This window comes from Gobius niger, assembly GCF_951799975.1.
Source record: "Gobius niger genome assembly, chromosome: 9".
NCBI lineage: Eukaryota > Metazoa > Chordata > Actinopteri > Gobiiformes > Gobiidae > Gobius > Gobius niger.
Genome location: NC_136860.1, coordinates 19,589,397 through 19,605,793, shown reverse-complemented (window position 1 = coordinate 19,605,793; position 16,397 = coordinate 19,589,397). Strand labels below are relative to the sequence as shown.

At 40.6% G+C, this 16,397-nt stretch overlaps 1 protein-coding gene across 3 annotated transcripts in view; it reads right to left on the bottom strand.

Annotated features, from left to right (window-relative positions):
* The window catches only part of myo16 (myosin XVI), a 73,713-nt gene that overhangs the window by 39,898 nt on the left and 17,418 nt on the right, over positions 1–16,397 (bottom strand). For all 3 annotated transcript variants that reach the window (XM_079563206.1, XM_079563205.1, XM_079563204.1), the window contains exons 3-7: positions 11,895–11,965; positions 11,488–11,631; positions 6,231–6,339; positions 3,092–3,216; positions 2,842–2,967 (exon numbers count right to left, since the gene is read on the bottom strand). In XM_079563206.1, coding sequence (XP_079419332.1) covers positions 2,842–2,967; positions 3,092–3,216; positions 6,231–6,339; positions 11,488–11,631; positions 11,895–11,965 — 575 coding nt within the window. The remainder of the gene's footprint in view (positions 1–2,841; positions 2,968–3,091; positions 3,217–6,230; positions 6,340–11,487; positions 11,632–11,894; positions 11,966–16,397) is intronic.

The following is a 16,397-nucleotide window of genomic DNA, read 5'->3' as shown; positions in this document are numbered from 1 at the left end:
TGCGTATGTGCTCCGTTTGCGTGACAGAGCGCACGGACAAAGACCAGACGGGGATATATTAACCCGGCTAAAGTGAGGTAAGAACATATCTTAGTATGTAAAAACGGTGGCCTATTCCTTTAAGATGAACTATCCTTGCAGATTTAAGGCTGTTGCAGGCAAACCTGACTAAGAAAATGTCCACATGCTTTGAAGCAAGAGTGCTGCTAGAAAATGGCACAATTAGTGTTCAGAAGTGTTTCATTGCTTCTCTTGAAAAGAAGTTTAGGCCATGAATTAATTCCCTCCCAGCAGGCCTAAAATGCATTCCCCCACAAAAAATTATTAAACTCTTTTCCCCAGAGAAAGCACTTGAAATGCTCTGAGTTAAGCTGAGGAAGTGAAATGCCAGAGTTGAACTTATCACAAGACAGACAGCGGAGAGCTTAATTAGCCGCAGTAATGGGGTCGTCCGTCTTCTTAAAGGGTCAGTCTTGTACTGCTAATGCCCGACTGCTAAAAGGTCTTAGGGTCTGCTATGGCGAACAGTGGGAAGCTTTCTGCTTACTATTTTTATTATTTTTTACACCTCTCTTTAGCAGAAGCTGCGGTTTACGGACATTATGAAATGGCCTGTGTTGCACTCATGGCACCAGAAGGCTGTTACAGCAGAGAGCTAACAGGAAGTGAGTGGGCCAGGGCCTAGTTGGTATGCAGGAAGCAGAGCAGTGGCACCAGTAAAGGGCTGATGGCTGGAGTGATTTAGCACTTCAAGAGGAGCCTAATCGATTTTCCAATCCTCTCCACTGCCACTCCTCAGTCCGGTGCACTTACAAACTGGAGTAGATATGCACATGCAAAGTAACAGTAAATGCCAAGTGCAGCACAGAAGGAAGAGAGAGTGATAAGACATAATACAATATATATATATATATATATATATATATATATACACATATACACATACAGGTCCTTCTCAAAAAATTATAATTTTTTTAAAAAAATATTGTGATAAAGTTCATTCTTTTCCATAATGTAATGATAAAAATTAAACTTTCATATATTTTAGATTCATTGCACACCAACTGAAATATTTCAGGTCTTTTATTGTTTTAATACTGATGATCTTGGCATACAGCTCATGAAAACCCCCAAAAAAGTCAACCTTCAAATAATTATGTTCAGTTATGCACTCAATACTTGGTCGGGAATCCTTTTGCAGAAATGACTGCTTCAATGCGGCGTGGCATGGAGGCAATCAGCCTGTGGCACTGCTGAGGTGTTATGGAGGCCCAGGATGCTTCGATAGCGGCCTTAAGCTCATCCAGAGTGTTGGGTCTTGCGTCTCTCAACTTTCTCTTCACAATATCCCACAGATTCTCTATGGGGTTCAGGTCAGAAGAGTTGGCAGGCCAATTGAGCACAGTAATACAATGGTCAGTAAACCATTTACCAGTGGTTTTGGCACTGTGAGCAGGTGCCAGGTCGTGCTGAAAAATGAAATCTTCATCTCCATAAAGCTTTTCAGCAGATGGAAGCATGAAGTGCTCCAAAATCTCCTGATAGTTAGCTGCATTGACCCTGCCCTTGATAAAACACAGTGGACCAACACCAGCAGCTGACATGGCACCCCAGACCATCACTGACTGTGGGTACTTGACACTGGACTTCAGGCATTTTGGCATTTCCTTCTCCCCAGTCTTCCTCCAGACTCTGGCACCTTGATTTCCGAATGACATGCAAAATTTGCTTTCATCCGAAAAAAGTACTTTGGACCACTGAGCAACAGTCCAGTGCTGCTTCTCTGTAGCCCAGGTCAGGCGCTTCTGCCGCTGTTTCTGGTTCAAAAGTGGCTTGACCTGGCGAATGCGGCACCTGTAGCCCATTTCGTGCACAGGCTATGGATGTTTGTGCTCCAGACTCAGTCCACTGCTTTCGCAGGTCCCCCAAGGTCTGGAATCGGTCCTTCGCTACAATCTTCCTCAGGGTCCGGTCACCTCTTCTCGTTGTGCAGCGTTTTCTGCCACACTTTTTCCTTCCCCCAGACTTCCCACTGAGGTGCCTTGATACAGCACTCAGGGAACAGCATATTCGTTCAGAAATTTCTTACCCTCTTGCTTGAGGGTGTCAATGATGGCCTTCTGGACAGCAGTCAGGTCGGCAGTCTTACCTATGATTGCGGTTTTGAGCAATGAACCAGGCTGGGAGTTTTTAAAAGCCTTAGGAATCTTTTGCAGGTGTTTCGAGTTAATAAGTTGATTCAGATGATTAGGTTAATAGCTCGTTTTGAGAACTTTTTCATGATATGCTAATTTTTTTAGATAGGAATTTTGGGTTTTCATGAGCTGTATGCCAAAATCATCAGTTTTAAAACAATAAAAGACCTGACATATTTCAGTTGGTGTGCAATGAATCTAAAATATATGAAAGTTTAATTTTTATCATTACATTATGGAAAAGAATGAACTTTATCACAATATGCAATTTTTTTTAGAAGGACCTGTATATATATATAAAGAAGCTAAATCAGGCACTCCAAACACATATGAGCAGCACGAGGAAGTACTTAAAAAGCCTTCAAATACAATGTTATTTTACTGTCTAATGAATCAATTGCTTTTCTTCCAAAAAAAGACCTTTTGACAGCTAATCTAAAAGCTGGGGCACACGCTGTTTCTTGCCTGCAGCTCGACTTTCTCTAATCGATATATCCCAAAAGATCCGTTTATCACAGCCTCTGCAGGGCGACCTAAGGCCAGTTTCTCAGAGGAAGCATTATCATCAATTAAGTCCTCAAAATGTTAAATTTTCAATCTAAAAGTTCAATCAACCTACTTTGAAGAATAAATTAACATGCATTACCTGCCCATATTTGGCTGCCAAGTGGAGAGGGGTCCAACCATGATTGTCTGCAGGGTGGGGGTCAGCACCACTTTCCAGCAACACTGCTACCACTTCTCTGTAGCCGCTGGCACATGCTATATGGAGCTGAAGAAACAAACAGGCAGACTCGTTTTATATGTACAATTACTTATGTTTCATAGCAAACACCTATTTGGCTAATCACTACAACACCCAATGAAAGAGAAGACGTCTTGTGTGCATAACCTACCAGCGTGACCCCCTGATCGTTGGACTGGCTGAGGCTTCCCCCCGTAGCAAACAGCTGCCTGACATCTGACAACATAGTGACAGCTCTCTGCGTTTTCATAGTGTGCATAGATGACATATCCACACCTACAGAATAAACAGTTACTCATAGCAGAACGATATTACAAGCATTCTCAAGCACCACGCAAAAATACCACAGAAAAATGCAAAAGGCATTCAAGGACTAGTCATGAGTCAGTATGAGTTAAAGTGATCTTATTTTCTACTTTATGTGTGCTTTGTAGTTCTACAGGGCAAGTACATTAAAAATAAAATAAAAATATATAAAAGGAAAATAGACTGAAGAATAGTTATTTAGTTGATTACTCATTAGGCTAAAGCCTCCGAGTATGCTTAATTAGTCACTATGATCCACTGTTGTGGTTCTCTGAGTACTATTACTAACAAACTGCTACGCATTAAATCTGAATTCCTCAAGATTAAGCTATGGCCCTAAAAATGACTTATCTTTACAGAAATAATTGAAAAGACAATCAGTAGTTACACTTGGGGACCTAAGGGTGTGCAGCCACAGATCGATGTTGCATTACGTTACACACATTTCTTCTACCTACAGAATACTTGTCAAGAGCAAAATGATGTTACAGTAGCAAACTCCCCAAACTGGTCTGGCCTAATTTCTCTGGCGTCTTTTTCTGACTGCCGCACCAACTTGATGGGGACAGAGAGCACTCAGCCAAGTTACTATAGCAACAGAAGGCTGGTAAGAAGTGTGCGCGAGTTTTGTTAAAATGCTCAGAAGGGTTTAAAGATGGGCAGGCCGGGATCACAGCAGGGACTTCCATGCATATGTTCGTGAATCATTCATACCCCTCTATTCCTACCACATGTGTCTCAAATGTGTTAGTTTTCTATTTTTATTAGTATTCTATTTCTATTTTTTTTACATTAACTAGTGTAGATGTTTTACAATTACCAAATTACTTAATATAACATAGCTGCAAAATGAAACAGAAATAAGTCATTGAGATGTAAAACTTTGGAACCTACAGTGTGGTGATTTGCTGAGGGTGGTCTTAGCATTGATGAGCTGTCTGTCTGTAGCTACATCAGAGCATTTGTCATGTGATGAGGCCAATATGCGCCAAATGACAGATGTGTGAAGGAAGCTCCTCCATCACTGTCTGTGTGCTCAGAGCTGTGTCAGCGCTAGTCCATTTTCTCGGCTTCTGTCACAATGACCACACATCTGTCCCTCATGAATTCGACTCTGACAGTCTCTTTTCCAATGGGAAGGAAACACTCTTTTGGGTACAAGAGGCATCATTAGTGTGGGTGAGCAGAATCTTTACAAATGTCATTAGACAACGTATCATATTATCTCATTTGATTATTATTCTTATCTTATTTGAGGTCAACAATCCAGGTTTTCTGTCTTTATACTGTGATTTCAATTTAGGTCCCCAACCTAATTTATTCTATATACTATAGTCTGGCTACCACTAGAATTCAATGGACCAAAATGGACTAATGACAGTGTTTTTACATTAAATAGGATGCTCCTTTTACTCTACGGGTGTGATGCTTCTGCGCACACCAGCATTTATGTTTAACATTTAACTTAAAAAATATTTCTGTGTATGGAAAGCTTCATCACTAAAGAGCCTATTTCACAAGAGGGAGTGAGAGAGACATTGAGGAGATTGCCAGACATCGCAGTCTCCTCAACGTCTCCGCAACTCGGATCGATTGTGCGCATACATGGGCCTATCTCACCGCCCTGGAAACTAGTCTCGGAGATGTCTCCAAGACGTCCACTGCAGATAAGGTGAGTCTCCAGGTAGTGTCGGTAAAAACGAGCAGCTTCAATATCAGCGGAGTCCCCGCATGGGGAGACCATTGAGAGGTCTCTGCAGTCTCAAGCAGTTGTGGCAACATTGCAAACACTATTTAGTGTCCTCAACCTGTGAGACGTTTCTGTGACATCCCTGCAATGGCTATATTTACATGGTCAGTAAAATCAGATAACTGGAGAAATCAGATAACCCAATAATCAGATCTGATGCATTTCGTGCAGATTTGGATTTTTAGAGCAACTGAAATATCTCCCTGCCCCTCCCTTCAATCTGGCCCACCAGCAGAACCAGATGGAGAATGACTGCGCCTCCACATTTGGACATGGATTTTCCTGATTAGTTTATGCATTGCTCACGTATGAAAGATCAGAAAGAAATCAGAATATATGAATATCAGATGTATATCATATTATGCTGCTGTTTACATGCCACGTCGTGATCTGCGCCTGCCTCAGCCCGACATCTCCCGCTGTCCAGGCTGAAAACATCAGTCTCATTCATAACAACAGTTGCTGGGGCCGTGGGGGACATCTTTTGAAGCATGAAATGTTAGAGCCTAACTGTCTCCGAGACGTCTTCTCAGTTGTGGAGATGTCTCTGTGACTTCTCTGCAACGACACCGTTTGCTGACAGGTCTCGGAGACATTGCAGGAACAGGTTGAGGACAAGAAATAGTATTCGCGACACAACTGCTTGAGACCTCTTGGAGACCACGCAGAGACTGCATGCAGACTACAGTCACCGCTGAAATCGAACATGCTTGTTTTCACCGAGACTACCTGGACAACTAGTCTAGTCTCCAACTAGTCTCCAGGCCGGTGAGACAGGCCCTTAAGGACTATCTTGGTTTGTCAATATTTGTTTTGTGTGTCCTCCGCAGGCAGCAAAGGTGATTGTCTGTCTTATAAGCAAAATAAAATAAATAAAAATAATAATAGCTTTCATTCTAAGCTAATGACACATGCTAATAAATCAGTGCTCACACCGGCAGGGTTGAAGCAAAATGCTACTTCAGGTAAGTTTTTGGATGGAAACAACTTTACAGTATGTATTTTACTAAACAGACTTCTTTGAACTTTTATCCTTCATGTTCAGTGTAAAAAAACGTACCAGTAGTTGGGCAAATTGTCATCACTACAAAGCATGCCAACAGATTGCAGCAGTTGTTTCTGTCTAATTTTAACATCTGCAGAAGATGAGTCTAAAGCAGACTTTGACTTGTTTTCCATTCATATATATTATTTCAAATTACATTAAAACAAAGAGGACTTTTAGGAGTTTTACCATTTTCCTCCAGATATTTGCAGAGGATATAGTTGGTCTCGGTGCCTTCGGAGGTGTAGTCCAGAGGAATGTTTCCGCTGACATCCTGCAGCAGCACATTGACGCCGGCCTGGGAGACACAGAGCCCAGACAAACAAAGGGAGATTTCAACAGCACTCATTCATCAGAGGTGGATCAATGATAGAGTGGGCCCAATTATCTCCCCATCCCAGAGGCTTGTACCTGGACACAACCATGGAGACATTCCCCAAAAGAGACATGGAATTAAAGAACTCATTATGTGTGCGCCAGAGGGGGCGTGTCGGGGGCGGGGCTTTCTGCTACCTGGGACCTATAGGTTAGTGTGTGGCTGACAGAAGATGAATGTGTGTTTTTGTAACAGTGATCTGGCTCTTTAATAGGGACAGATACGATGGGACACCCCCCTCAGGTTCCCTTAATGGCAAAGCAGACGGTGCATACAGTTTGGTTATGAATGATGACTGCTCTACTATATTTATTCAACGCAAACATGTGCAATGGTTCACTGCCACTCAGGGGTTGGGCATAAAAACTATATTTAAACCAATACACGAGCCTAATCACTTTAAAATACACGAGGAAGGTTTTTTAGTGTTTTATTAGAACTCAATACCACAAGCGAAACCTCTGACTTTTTGTTTTTTGGCTTCATACCAGTCCACTCTCAAATGGGTTAGGAACCACTGTGAGCCATGTTGACTCAAAATTTCAGTCACAATGTGTTTATTCCTGATATTCTGGTTTAGTCTTTGTTCATTGGTGTTAAAAATAAAACAAGTACGTATCTGCTCTTTTTGCAAGTAAATGTTGACAAGCCTCTGTAAACCACTCTATGTTGTTTTTTACCACGTCCATAAAGTCCGGCTGGTGTAACGCTTGTGCGGACCTAGATACCAGGGCAGCATATTTACAGCAAATAGAAATCTAACGACCGTTTGGCGAACAACACGGAGATTTATGACCCTGTCTTTATGCAGACGGAGTGGGAGACAGAAAGAGGCAAAGAACAGAGGTGGAGGTGAAAACACAATGGAATCATGGGAGCTGTTAACCTCAGTGCTCCATAGCACCAAATCAGCAAGCCTTCAAGGACTGCAACCTAGACAATCTTTTTGAAAATATGTTTCTTTCAAGAATTATAACCTTGAAAATGTAGCACAATAAATCTACAGGGGTTTGGGATTTATCTCTGTTGATTTGGAAAATGGGTTTTTTCTGTGTTTTTTTTCTTTTTCTTAGAGAACAGGGGTTAGTTAAGGGTTAACAAAGAGAATTAATTAACATTATCACAATGAGCTGCAGCAGATTATTCATGGCAACAAGAAGGCTTTTCACAATGTGCAGCAGAGGCTCATGAGATGATGGATGAGTCAACATTGTAATTATGCGCAATCATATCCGCACACACCGACCCACTACAGCTAATGCACAATTCAGACTGCAGCATGTAACCCAGGTGTTTCTCTGAGGCAGTGGGACCAGTACTTTACTTTCTGTTTTGGTCAGGTGATTCTGTGGATATTCAAGCTATTATGGTCTATAAAAATATTGATAGCATTTTATTTTAGAGCACAGTAGGTAATAGCCTGGTATTTGTGTAATTATTTGTTCATAGAAACATGACACATCTGTCAGTCTTTATGTCAGAATATGATGAATCAAAACCCAAGGACTGGGAATAACCAGTAAACATGATTAGTATTTTCCTGGTGAGTTTATAACCTTTATTTAACCAGGAAAGTCTCACTGGGATTAAGAATCTCATTTGCAGAGAAGTCCTGGCCTCAGAGGGGAATCAATTGTATATATTTCTCGTGGTAGGGGAAACCGCGGCACCTTGGGATCCGGGACCTTATTGATGTGAGGCATGCGCGCTAAAGTGCAACTAAAATATCATATGTTTCAAATTTTTAAACAAAATCTTTAAAAATCCTTCTTTTAAAAAAAAGAAGGATAAAAAGGACATTTAATTCTGTTTAAAATATTTTAATATAAAACCTAATTTTATCTTTTTTTTTCTTTTTTACATTTTACTTGCTCTGTTGTATTCTTTACTTAAATTGTTTTATTGTTTAATAATACGTTACACTGACGTGAGCCTATGTGCGTTTACTATCTAAAGGGGAAAAAAAGTCTTAAATAATAATAACCTCTACCATTACCAACCATTATTCATAGGTCTGTGTCCCTATTGTATGAACATGACAAACCCAGTGTCACCTTTGACCCTCAGTGGTTCCCAGCTGACACATGATGAATCCACTTGGGACGTCCCAGAGGAGGAAATCGGTTTAGTCTTGTTCACTGTTGACCGTAATGGCAGCTGTGTCTTTGGATCAATAAGCACTGGAGTCTCTGTGCTGAAAGCTGTCCCTCGGGACGGCACTGGTGCTCAGACATGGTTGTGTGAAGTGGCCATGGCCAAATAAAAACCTGTCTTGTGAAGAATTCAAACTCTGGATTAGGATTGGATTTAGAGGTAAAAAATAAATTTTATATCAAAATCACTGAAAATGATTTCATCAATTGAAGTAGCATCCAAAGGCCTGATCGCTTTTATTGCTTGTAAGCAGAAGAAATGCGTTCCAAAGGCAGAAACTATCCAATTATCTTAAAAATGTATCACTGCATAAAATCTCCATGATTTCACCTTTCCAATGCCTGTACAACACTTTTTTCGAAACGTATACTAAAATATTTGTCATTTAGAACCCTAAAACAGAACAATAATGTTAAGTTATTCCCTAAAAGACAATTTATTTTAAATTTGTATAATCTATATGAGCTAAAACAACCAAGTAACTTCCTTTAATGTTGTCCCTGGACCAACAGGCGTCAAACTCTAAAGATCAGTACCTGCTTTTTTTACTTATACATATTTTTTTCAATATCATACTGGTATTGTTTAACAGTACCCAGCCCTAATCATGCCGCAGATATAATAACTTAGGTTGTAAACCAAACAGCATTAACGTGTGCTCTCAGAAAATGCACTAATAATTTCAAATTCAAATTTGAAATAGACTGTGCATAACTTCACATCAAAAGCCTGTCTCATTGATTAGTTCAGCAGGTACTTGCAACATTACAAGAATATAATTTTGTCTGTTAATAGTTAGGAAGAAAGAAAGTTAAACTAATGAACTGCTAAATTAATGATTAAGATGGTGCTTTTATTTCGGTGTGCCGGATTGAAACAGGAAGTCACTTCTTGGGCGGCGTTGTTAAGATTTTAAGTTATGCACAGAGTCAATTGAAAAATGTGTTCCAATAGAGGGAAATCTGTCATTTTAGCAGGAACAAACAAAGATGTTTTAGCTATATCAGCTAAAAAGCTAATATAAAAATATTTACTCCATTACCGTTTGGACACACTGAAGTGACCAAATGCTTTTATGTGAACTACAGTGCTTAACATTTTAAAATCTCAATTCGTCTGCGGTGGTTCCCCAGAGTACTTTATGGTTTTGACTCTTTTTGAAATTCAGAAAAAGGGTTCACATAGTACTTCATGCATCACTTTTTTGCTCATGTGGGTTCATGAGAGTTGAGCGCAGCCACAGGGTTGTAGTTAATCTCTTGACTTCAGAGGGATTCTTGTTCAAAAGTTTCCGAATCACACACAGAGACGCCCAAAAAAGTAGGTCACTTGTACATACGCCTGACATCCCTGGGAGTTTAAACTGTAGCGGAAAATTTACTGTACAAAGGATCACGCCTCATGCCTAACAGTAAACACTGACTGTAGGATAAATTAAGTTACATTAGGCAAAATAGCAAAGCATGTTATCAGTGCTATTAACATTTGTGGGTAATGGTAGTTCCTTCTTATTTTCAATCTATTGCAGCATAGGCAGTAAAGAAATGTGTGGGAAATGTGTGTGACGCTTGAAGCAGCAGATAAGAGCATTAACATTAGTGCCAATCCTGACTAGACAATGCTGCCTGCAGGATTCTCATCAAAACCCCTCCTCCACCAACCCCATAAGACAAGTCTGCTAACATCTCTGTCAGCAAAATGGACTTTAACTCAGAGTGGGAGCTTTGGGGAGGGAATTAAGGGCACGAAAAATGTACAGCAGGAAGGGGATGCAGATAAAAAATAGGGTAGCACCTATTAGCACTTTGTGTCAATCAAAGATAATGCTGTCAGTCAAGAACCCAATGATTTTTTCTCATTAAAATGGTAAACTACCATATTCAGGAGAAAAGAAGTATTGTTGTAATGATAAGGAAGCCACTTGAGAGAAGAGCACAGGAGAAACAGGCAGAGGCTGGGCTGAAAGATACGACTGTCAAAGTGAATGTGTCTGACAGCTTTAGCACACCATTGTAAGGTGTTCTAAACACACAAGGAAGAGGCAGAAAACCGAGGACTGTGGTAAAGGATGAGCAAATATCTACAACATAAAATACCAACACAAAGCAAACGAGACAAAGAAAAACAAATGATTTCCAAAATACATACTGTGCAACTGGAATGAGTCAAATGTGAAACCACCAGGAGAAGACCTACACAGACATAGGGCTATGTACCGTTAAACAATACCATTAAGGTACTCCTGGTATCGAAATAAGAAAAGTATCAAAAGCAGGTAAAACTGTTATATTCAAGTTTTGATACCGTTGGTTAGCAAAATTTAAAAAGGAAAAAAAAAGTGAAACACAAGTAGAAAAAAAAACAGAAAAAATTGGTGTAAAAAGTAGAAAAAAATTAGAAAAAATTGAGGGAAAATTGGGAAAAAATAAAAATATGAGGAAAAATTGGGAAAACACAAATTGGGGGAAACTTAAAGGGAATAAATGTAAAAAATGTTAAAATTAAGTATTATCCTCCCCCTACATGTTCCAGCAATGTCCTAATGTGTAGAATGACCTGTTCACCACAACTGCCTCTAAAATCCTGCACTGTCACTCAAAAAGGTGTTAATTCGGGTCCGAAGTGCCGTCATGCACAAGCTTAATATAGGACCTGCAGTTACACGTACGACCTGAGGTGGCAGTAGTGAGCATAAAAATTACCAACCTGCATCTAGTCTCTTTAAGGAAAAAATATGGAAAATTTGGGGGAAAAAATTGGAAAAATTGGCTAAAAATAGGGGGGGAAATAAGAATAATTTGGAAAGTGTTTTTTCTGCCCTTTTGTAGTTAAAGAAAAGTTTCTTGGTCGTTTCACCTCAAACAAATGATACAAATGCAAAAAGAAATGAATTAGTGTCTGGTGTGTCCTCCTCACCAGTAGCAGCAGCAGCAGGACGTCACCATGGTCACACACACAGGCCACATGCAGAGCGCTCCACTGGTCCTCGTCCTGCAGGTTCACGTTCAGTCCTCGCTCTATCAGCAGTTCAGCCGCAAATACATTGTCATGGCGAGCACACTGCGAATTGCACAAGCACATCATTTTATTTAGCCCGTCTTAGTAAGCGGATTAGTATTCTGCATGTTTTGAGTTAATGGGAGAACTGGAGTGCCTGGAGGAAACCCACACAGACGAGAGGAATTGATGTGACTGGGAAACAGAAGTTGGGCAAACCACTCAGCCATTGTGTCAACTTTAACCGGACACAAAGCTTCTTGTGCATTCACAATATAAAGCATTACAATAAGAAAACCCCAAAAGAATAAAATAGTATTTGTTACCAAGTGTAGTAGCGATCCCCCAGATGCAGTAGTTGAGTTGATGTCAGCTCCCTCCTTGAGAAGTCGCAGCACTGAAAAGCAACAGGATTCACCAGTTATTAACCTTGAATAAGTCAAACCCTTGCTTTGCCCACAGGCCAATGTCCAGCCAAAGACCCAACCTCAGCACACAGGTAGACTCCCCGATCCGCGCCACTCAACATGAACCAAGTGTCCTCGAGCCGCCTACTGTCACTGAGGCGGGCAGAGGAGCAGCAGCAGTGGGTCACAAGTACTTAAAGAGCATACTTCAAGGTCTGGTGAGCATCATAACCTGCTCACATTGGACAAGCAATACTAGAAGATTGAGGAATACTGAAGTGGACAGCTGCAGATAATGACACTCCAAATAGTGTAAGACACAGTTTTATTATTTTTTAAGAATGAAAAAAAGAAAAGAAAAGAAAAACAATTAGTAGAGATATATATTTTTAATATTGACTGCATTTTTGGACAAGTATTGCAATTAGATTTGCAATTTACATTTTAAATAAAGATCTTCCACCTGACACAGCTGGTGCGTTATCTGCCTGTGCCACAAGCAATAGGGCACAATTAAAAAAGAGACGTCGACTGAGGCGTGGTTTATTACAAACAGCACTGATCGCTGCGCTCCTATAGCAGCCTCACATTCTTTTCCTCTTTTTCATTGCGCTTCCTCATGTTCCTTTAGCATTAAATAAAAACTTTATCTATCCCACCGTGAGTTAAACGCTGTCCGTTTCCGGTGTCCCGGGAGAAAGAGAGGTACAGCCGGTCCCGCTGTGGCGCGGGTCTATGTCTATGGTCTGCACGAAACGCGAAAACAAACAAAAGCACATGTGCCCCACTGCCCCACCACAGCAGAAAAAGAAGAGCCTTGTTGGAGGAAAAAAGGTTGTTCTACATAACATCACCGTGGGCCATGGGTGTTTGTCTAGCCCATTCAATGCGCCAGGTCTGGAGCCGGAAGATCTCAGATTGCGCCCCTCCTAGGCAGAAAATATTATGCCAAAGTCTGCATTTAGAAACACAAGATCGGGCACATGCTTGTTCTAAAACTACAGGATTACTTGGTTTTAACATAATAAAACAATATATTCTGTTTTTTGCTAAATATATTACACTGCCAATTACAGTAATTGCACTATTTGCGAATCATCATCATCAAATATGAATGCTAATTTTCATCCTATTAGAATCCTATTAGAATCCTGTAATCCTGTGTCTATCCTATTGGAATCCAATAGGATTTCTTGAGTCATTTTGATATTTTGCTTTCAACCCATAAAAAACAAACACAGAAAGGAGCATGACAGATAATGGAAAACCTGGAATTGGCGGCAAGGAATAGAGTTGTCTGGATACAGTACGTGACAGCAGTGGTTAGAGATACGAAGTGAATTCTTTATGACCTTCCACAGCAAATACAGCCATCACTGTCAACACCTACGTACACGAACGCTGCGATCTTTAAGCTAAGCCAGGAGCTCAGCAGACAGTCGCCATGGTAATTGCATCTGCGGTAAGTTCGTGTAATGAACTCCGATGATGACCCCCAAGAGGTCATTTCACTTAAAGGGTCGTTACCACAACAGCAGCGGTAAATAAGCATCCCTAACCTCGTACGCAGCTCACGTCTTTAAGTCACGCAAGACAGCGCCAAAAAGCAATTCAAAACAATGTCAGCCTGAATTTGTCTCACTGAATTACTGTCTTCACAGCTGATGAAACGTGTGATCTGAACTTCACAGTATTTATATATACAACACACCTACGGTGGTGTTGCACTCACCTCCACCCACGCTCCAACATGTTCAGTGGGTTATATATGTTTACTGCATGTAAGTTTGTCTGACTTGTCCCTTCACAAATGTATGCAAGAGGTCGGAACTAAAAAGTAAGAGGTAATTTAGGGCTGTAAATTATGAAATTAGCACAAGAAGCCATCGCAAGATCACTGTCGTCCGCCTTCTGAGATTCACATATGCATGGTCATTTAAAGATATGTTCAATTGCGTTTTAGTCATTATTTTCTAATTCACTTCCATTTTCGCCTTGTTTGAGACATTTGCTGAAAAAAACAACATTGTCTACATTATTTATTTAAACATACGTCAACCCTAAGTTGAAATGGTTTGTAAATGACCACAATATTATCATAATCAAAATATATCAAAGACATACATTGAATATTGCATTTTTTTTTAATACTGTAGCCCTAGACAGGTTTACCTCAGTTTTATGTCATTGTGGGACATAAAAACCTAGTTCACAAGCACTTGTAAGGCACAAAGTCCTAACGCAGTGTACCACCCATTAAAACTAATGTACTGCCTCATACCTCACAGTTGGTTAGACATCTAGACATGCAGCCGCAGCTCACAGATCTGAAAGCTGTCACATTTGTTAGAGCTGGTCAGTGCTGGCTATTGACAGATTCTACTGCTAAGTACTCATTGTACAGGAGAACGAGTGTAATGAGAAGTGGGAGGTCAAGAGCCATGTATTGACCTTATGGCTGTAACAAACAAACGCTAGGGCTATGTGGCAAAACAGCACAACGAGGAATCAATGCAACTGCTAAGACAAGCTATTACCGAGATGTCAAAAAAGTGTGAGAGCAGTAAGTCAGATGGAAAACCTCAGTGCTATTGCGATACCTTGTGGCTTCATGTGTCACGTAATATTGCGATGATTTGGCAATATATTGTACAGCCCTTGAGCATGCGATCATGGGTCCATGTTATGCTACACGTGGAGTCCATTAGGATGCTCAGTGTAAGTGCCAGGCCCACTCAGCAGCAGTCATTCACTCACTGCAGCAGCTACATCAGCCGACAGCTCAGTACGAGTGCGTGTCCAGGAGACAGCAGGAACGAGGGTGTCATTTTGTGGAAAATCGCAAAACAGCTGTTCAAGACATATGTGGAGTTTCCATGGCGACGGGGCAGTGGTAGATGAGAGAGAACAGGAGTGAGGTGTATGTACTATCACTGTACACGCAGGTGAGAAGGCGGCAGGAAGTGCTGCTAATCTGGGCCTACTCTGCATAATTGGAGTGGAGTAAAATCGTGGAAACCCTTGAACATGCACTTCACGCCCACACTGTACTATTTGAACTTGTTTGAATCATCAAATCTGATTTCTAATGGCTCTCACAGGCCTAGGTTTGATCAGCTGGTCGTTTTTTGTTTGCCTCATATTCAGGACACAGTTTTGCTGCTTTGAAATAGCTCTGATTTTGCAGCTAACCCCGTATTCCATCCGAGCATCCACAGCAGCCATGAAATGTGCAATGCATACTTGCATACTTACAAAAGAAAAAAAAAAACACCTCCAATAACTGTTTTTACCACTGAGCAAACAAAATGGCTTTGTGGGTTGCAATTCTAATTAATTTATATATCTATATATATATACACACTTAGGTATACAGTATATACCTAGGTGCGATGCATTCAACACAATAAAATGCAGCTTTGATATGTGACACACTTTCCAACAAGACAAATCTTCCACTTTTCCACAGCATCAGCCACTGACAGCCCAGTATGAGATTCTCCTCAGATCCCTCACGCTGATGAATAGTTGGATCTCATTGGTTGTCACAGACACCAGTGCTCCATGTTTCTACAATGAGCTTTGAACATTTCTCATTGTTGCCAACATGATGAAAAATGATAAGAGCACTGTTTTGCAGTAAGCCACATGCAGCTCAAAAATCCCAAACTCCACCTGTCAGATATACCCTTTCTGCCCTGTAACTTAACACTTTGTGACATATTAGTGTGAACTTGCCATCCGTAGTATTTCAAATTGTGCATCATATTCGGAGAGATAGAAAATCAGGGACTACAGTGATGTTACTGTAATGTTCAAATAAAAACATTAACAGCAGCTGCAGTCGGTATTGATACTGTTTTTTATGTTTCTCACTTTATCTAGTGGGCAACTGACATTGTAGAAGATGAGTCAACCAGTGCATGAAATGGTCTGGGAAGAGTTTAGCACATCAAGGTTATTCTGTGTAGAACTAAAGAGTCACCACCACAAGACTGAAAGTTCCATGTTTTTCAAATTGGCTCAATAAAGCCAACTATGATTTATTTGTTTGCTTCTCTCTGAGGACCTGCTCTTCTGTCGAAAAGACGAGGACCTTTTGAGAAACTTTAAAAATGTGATGTTCAGCATTTTTACTTCTTGGACTGTGTTTATGATGACTCAACGGCTTATCATCTTGTAGCTAACGCTATATTAATCTTTGTTTGGGAGCCTGGGACAGACTTTGTTATATGGTTACATTGATATATGGACTGGACATCCTAAACCTCGTTTGAAAGCTTAGATTCTACACAATTATTTTCGATTAAGCCGTGCTATGTTTTCGTCCCCTGGGAGATGTAAAATATTGCCAGCCAATCATTGACTTCAATGTTCACCTTATCAAAGTTGCTGACACCACAGTGTCCACAGAAACTTGAA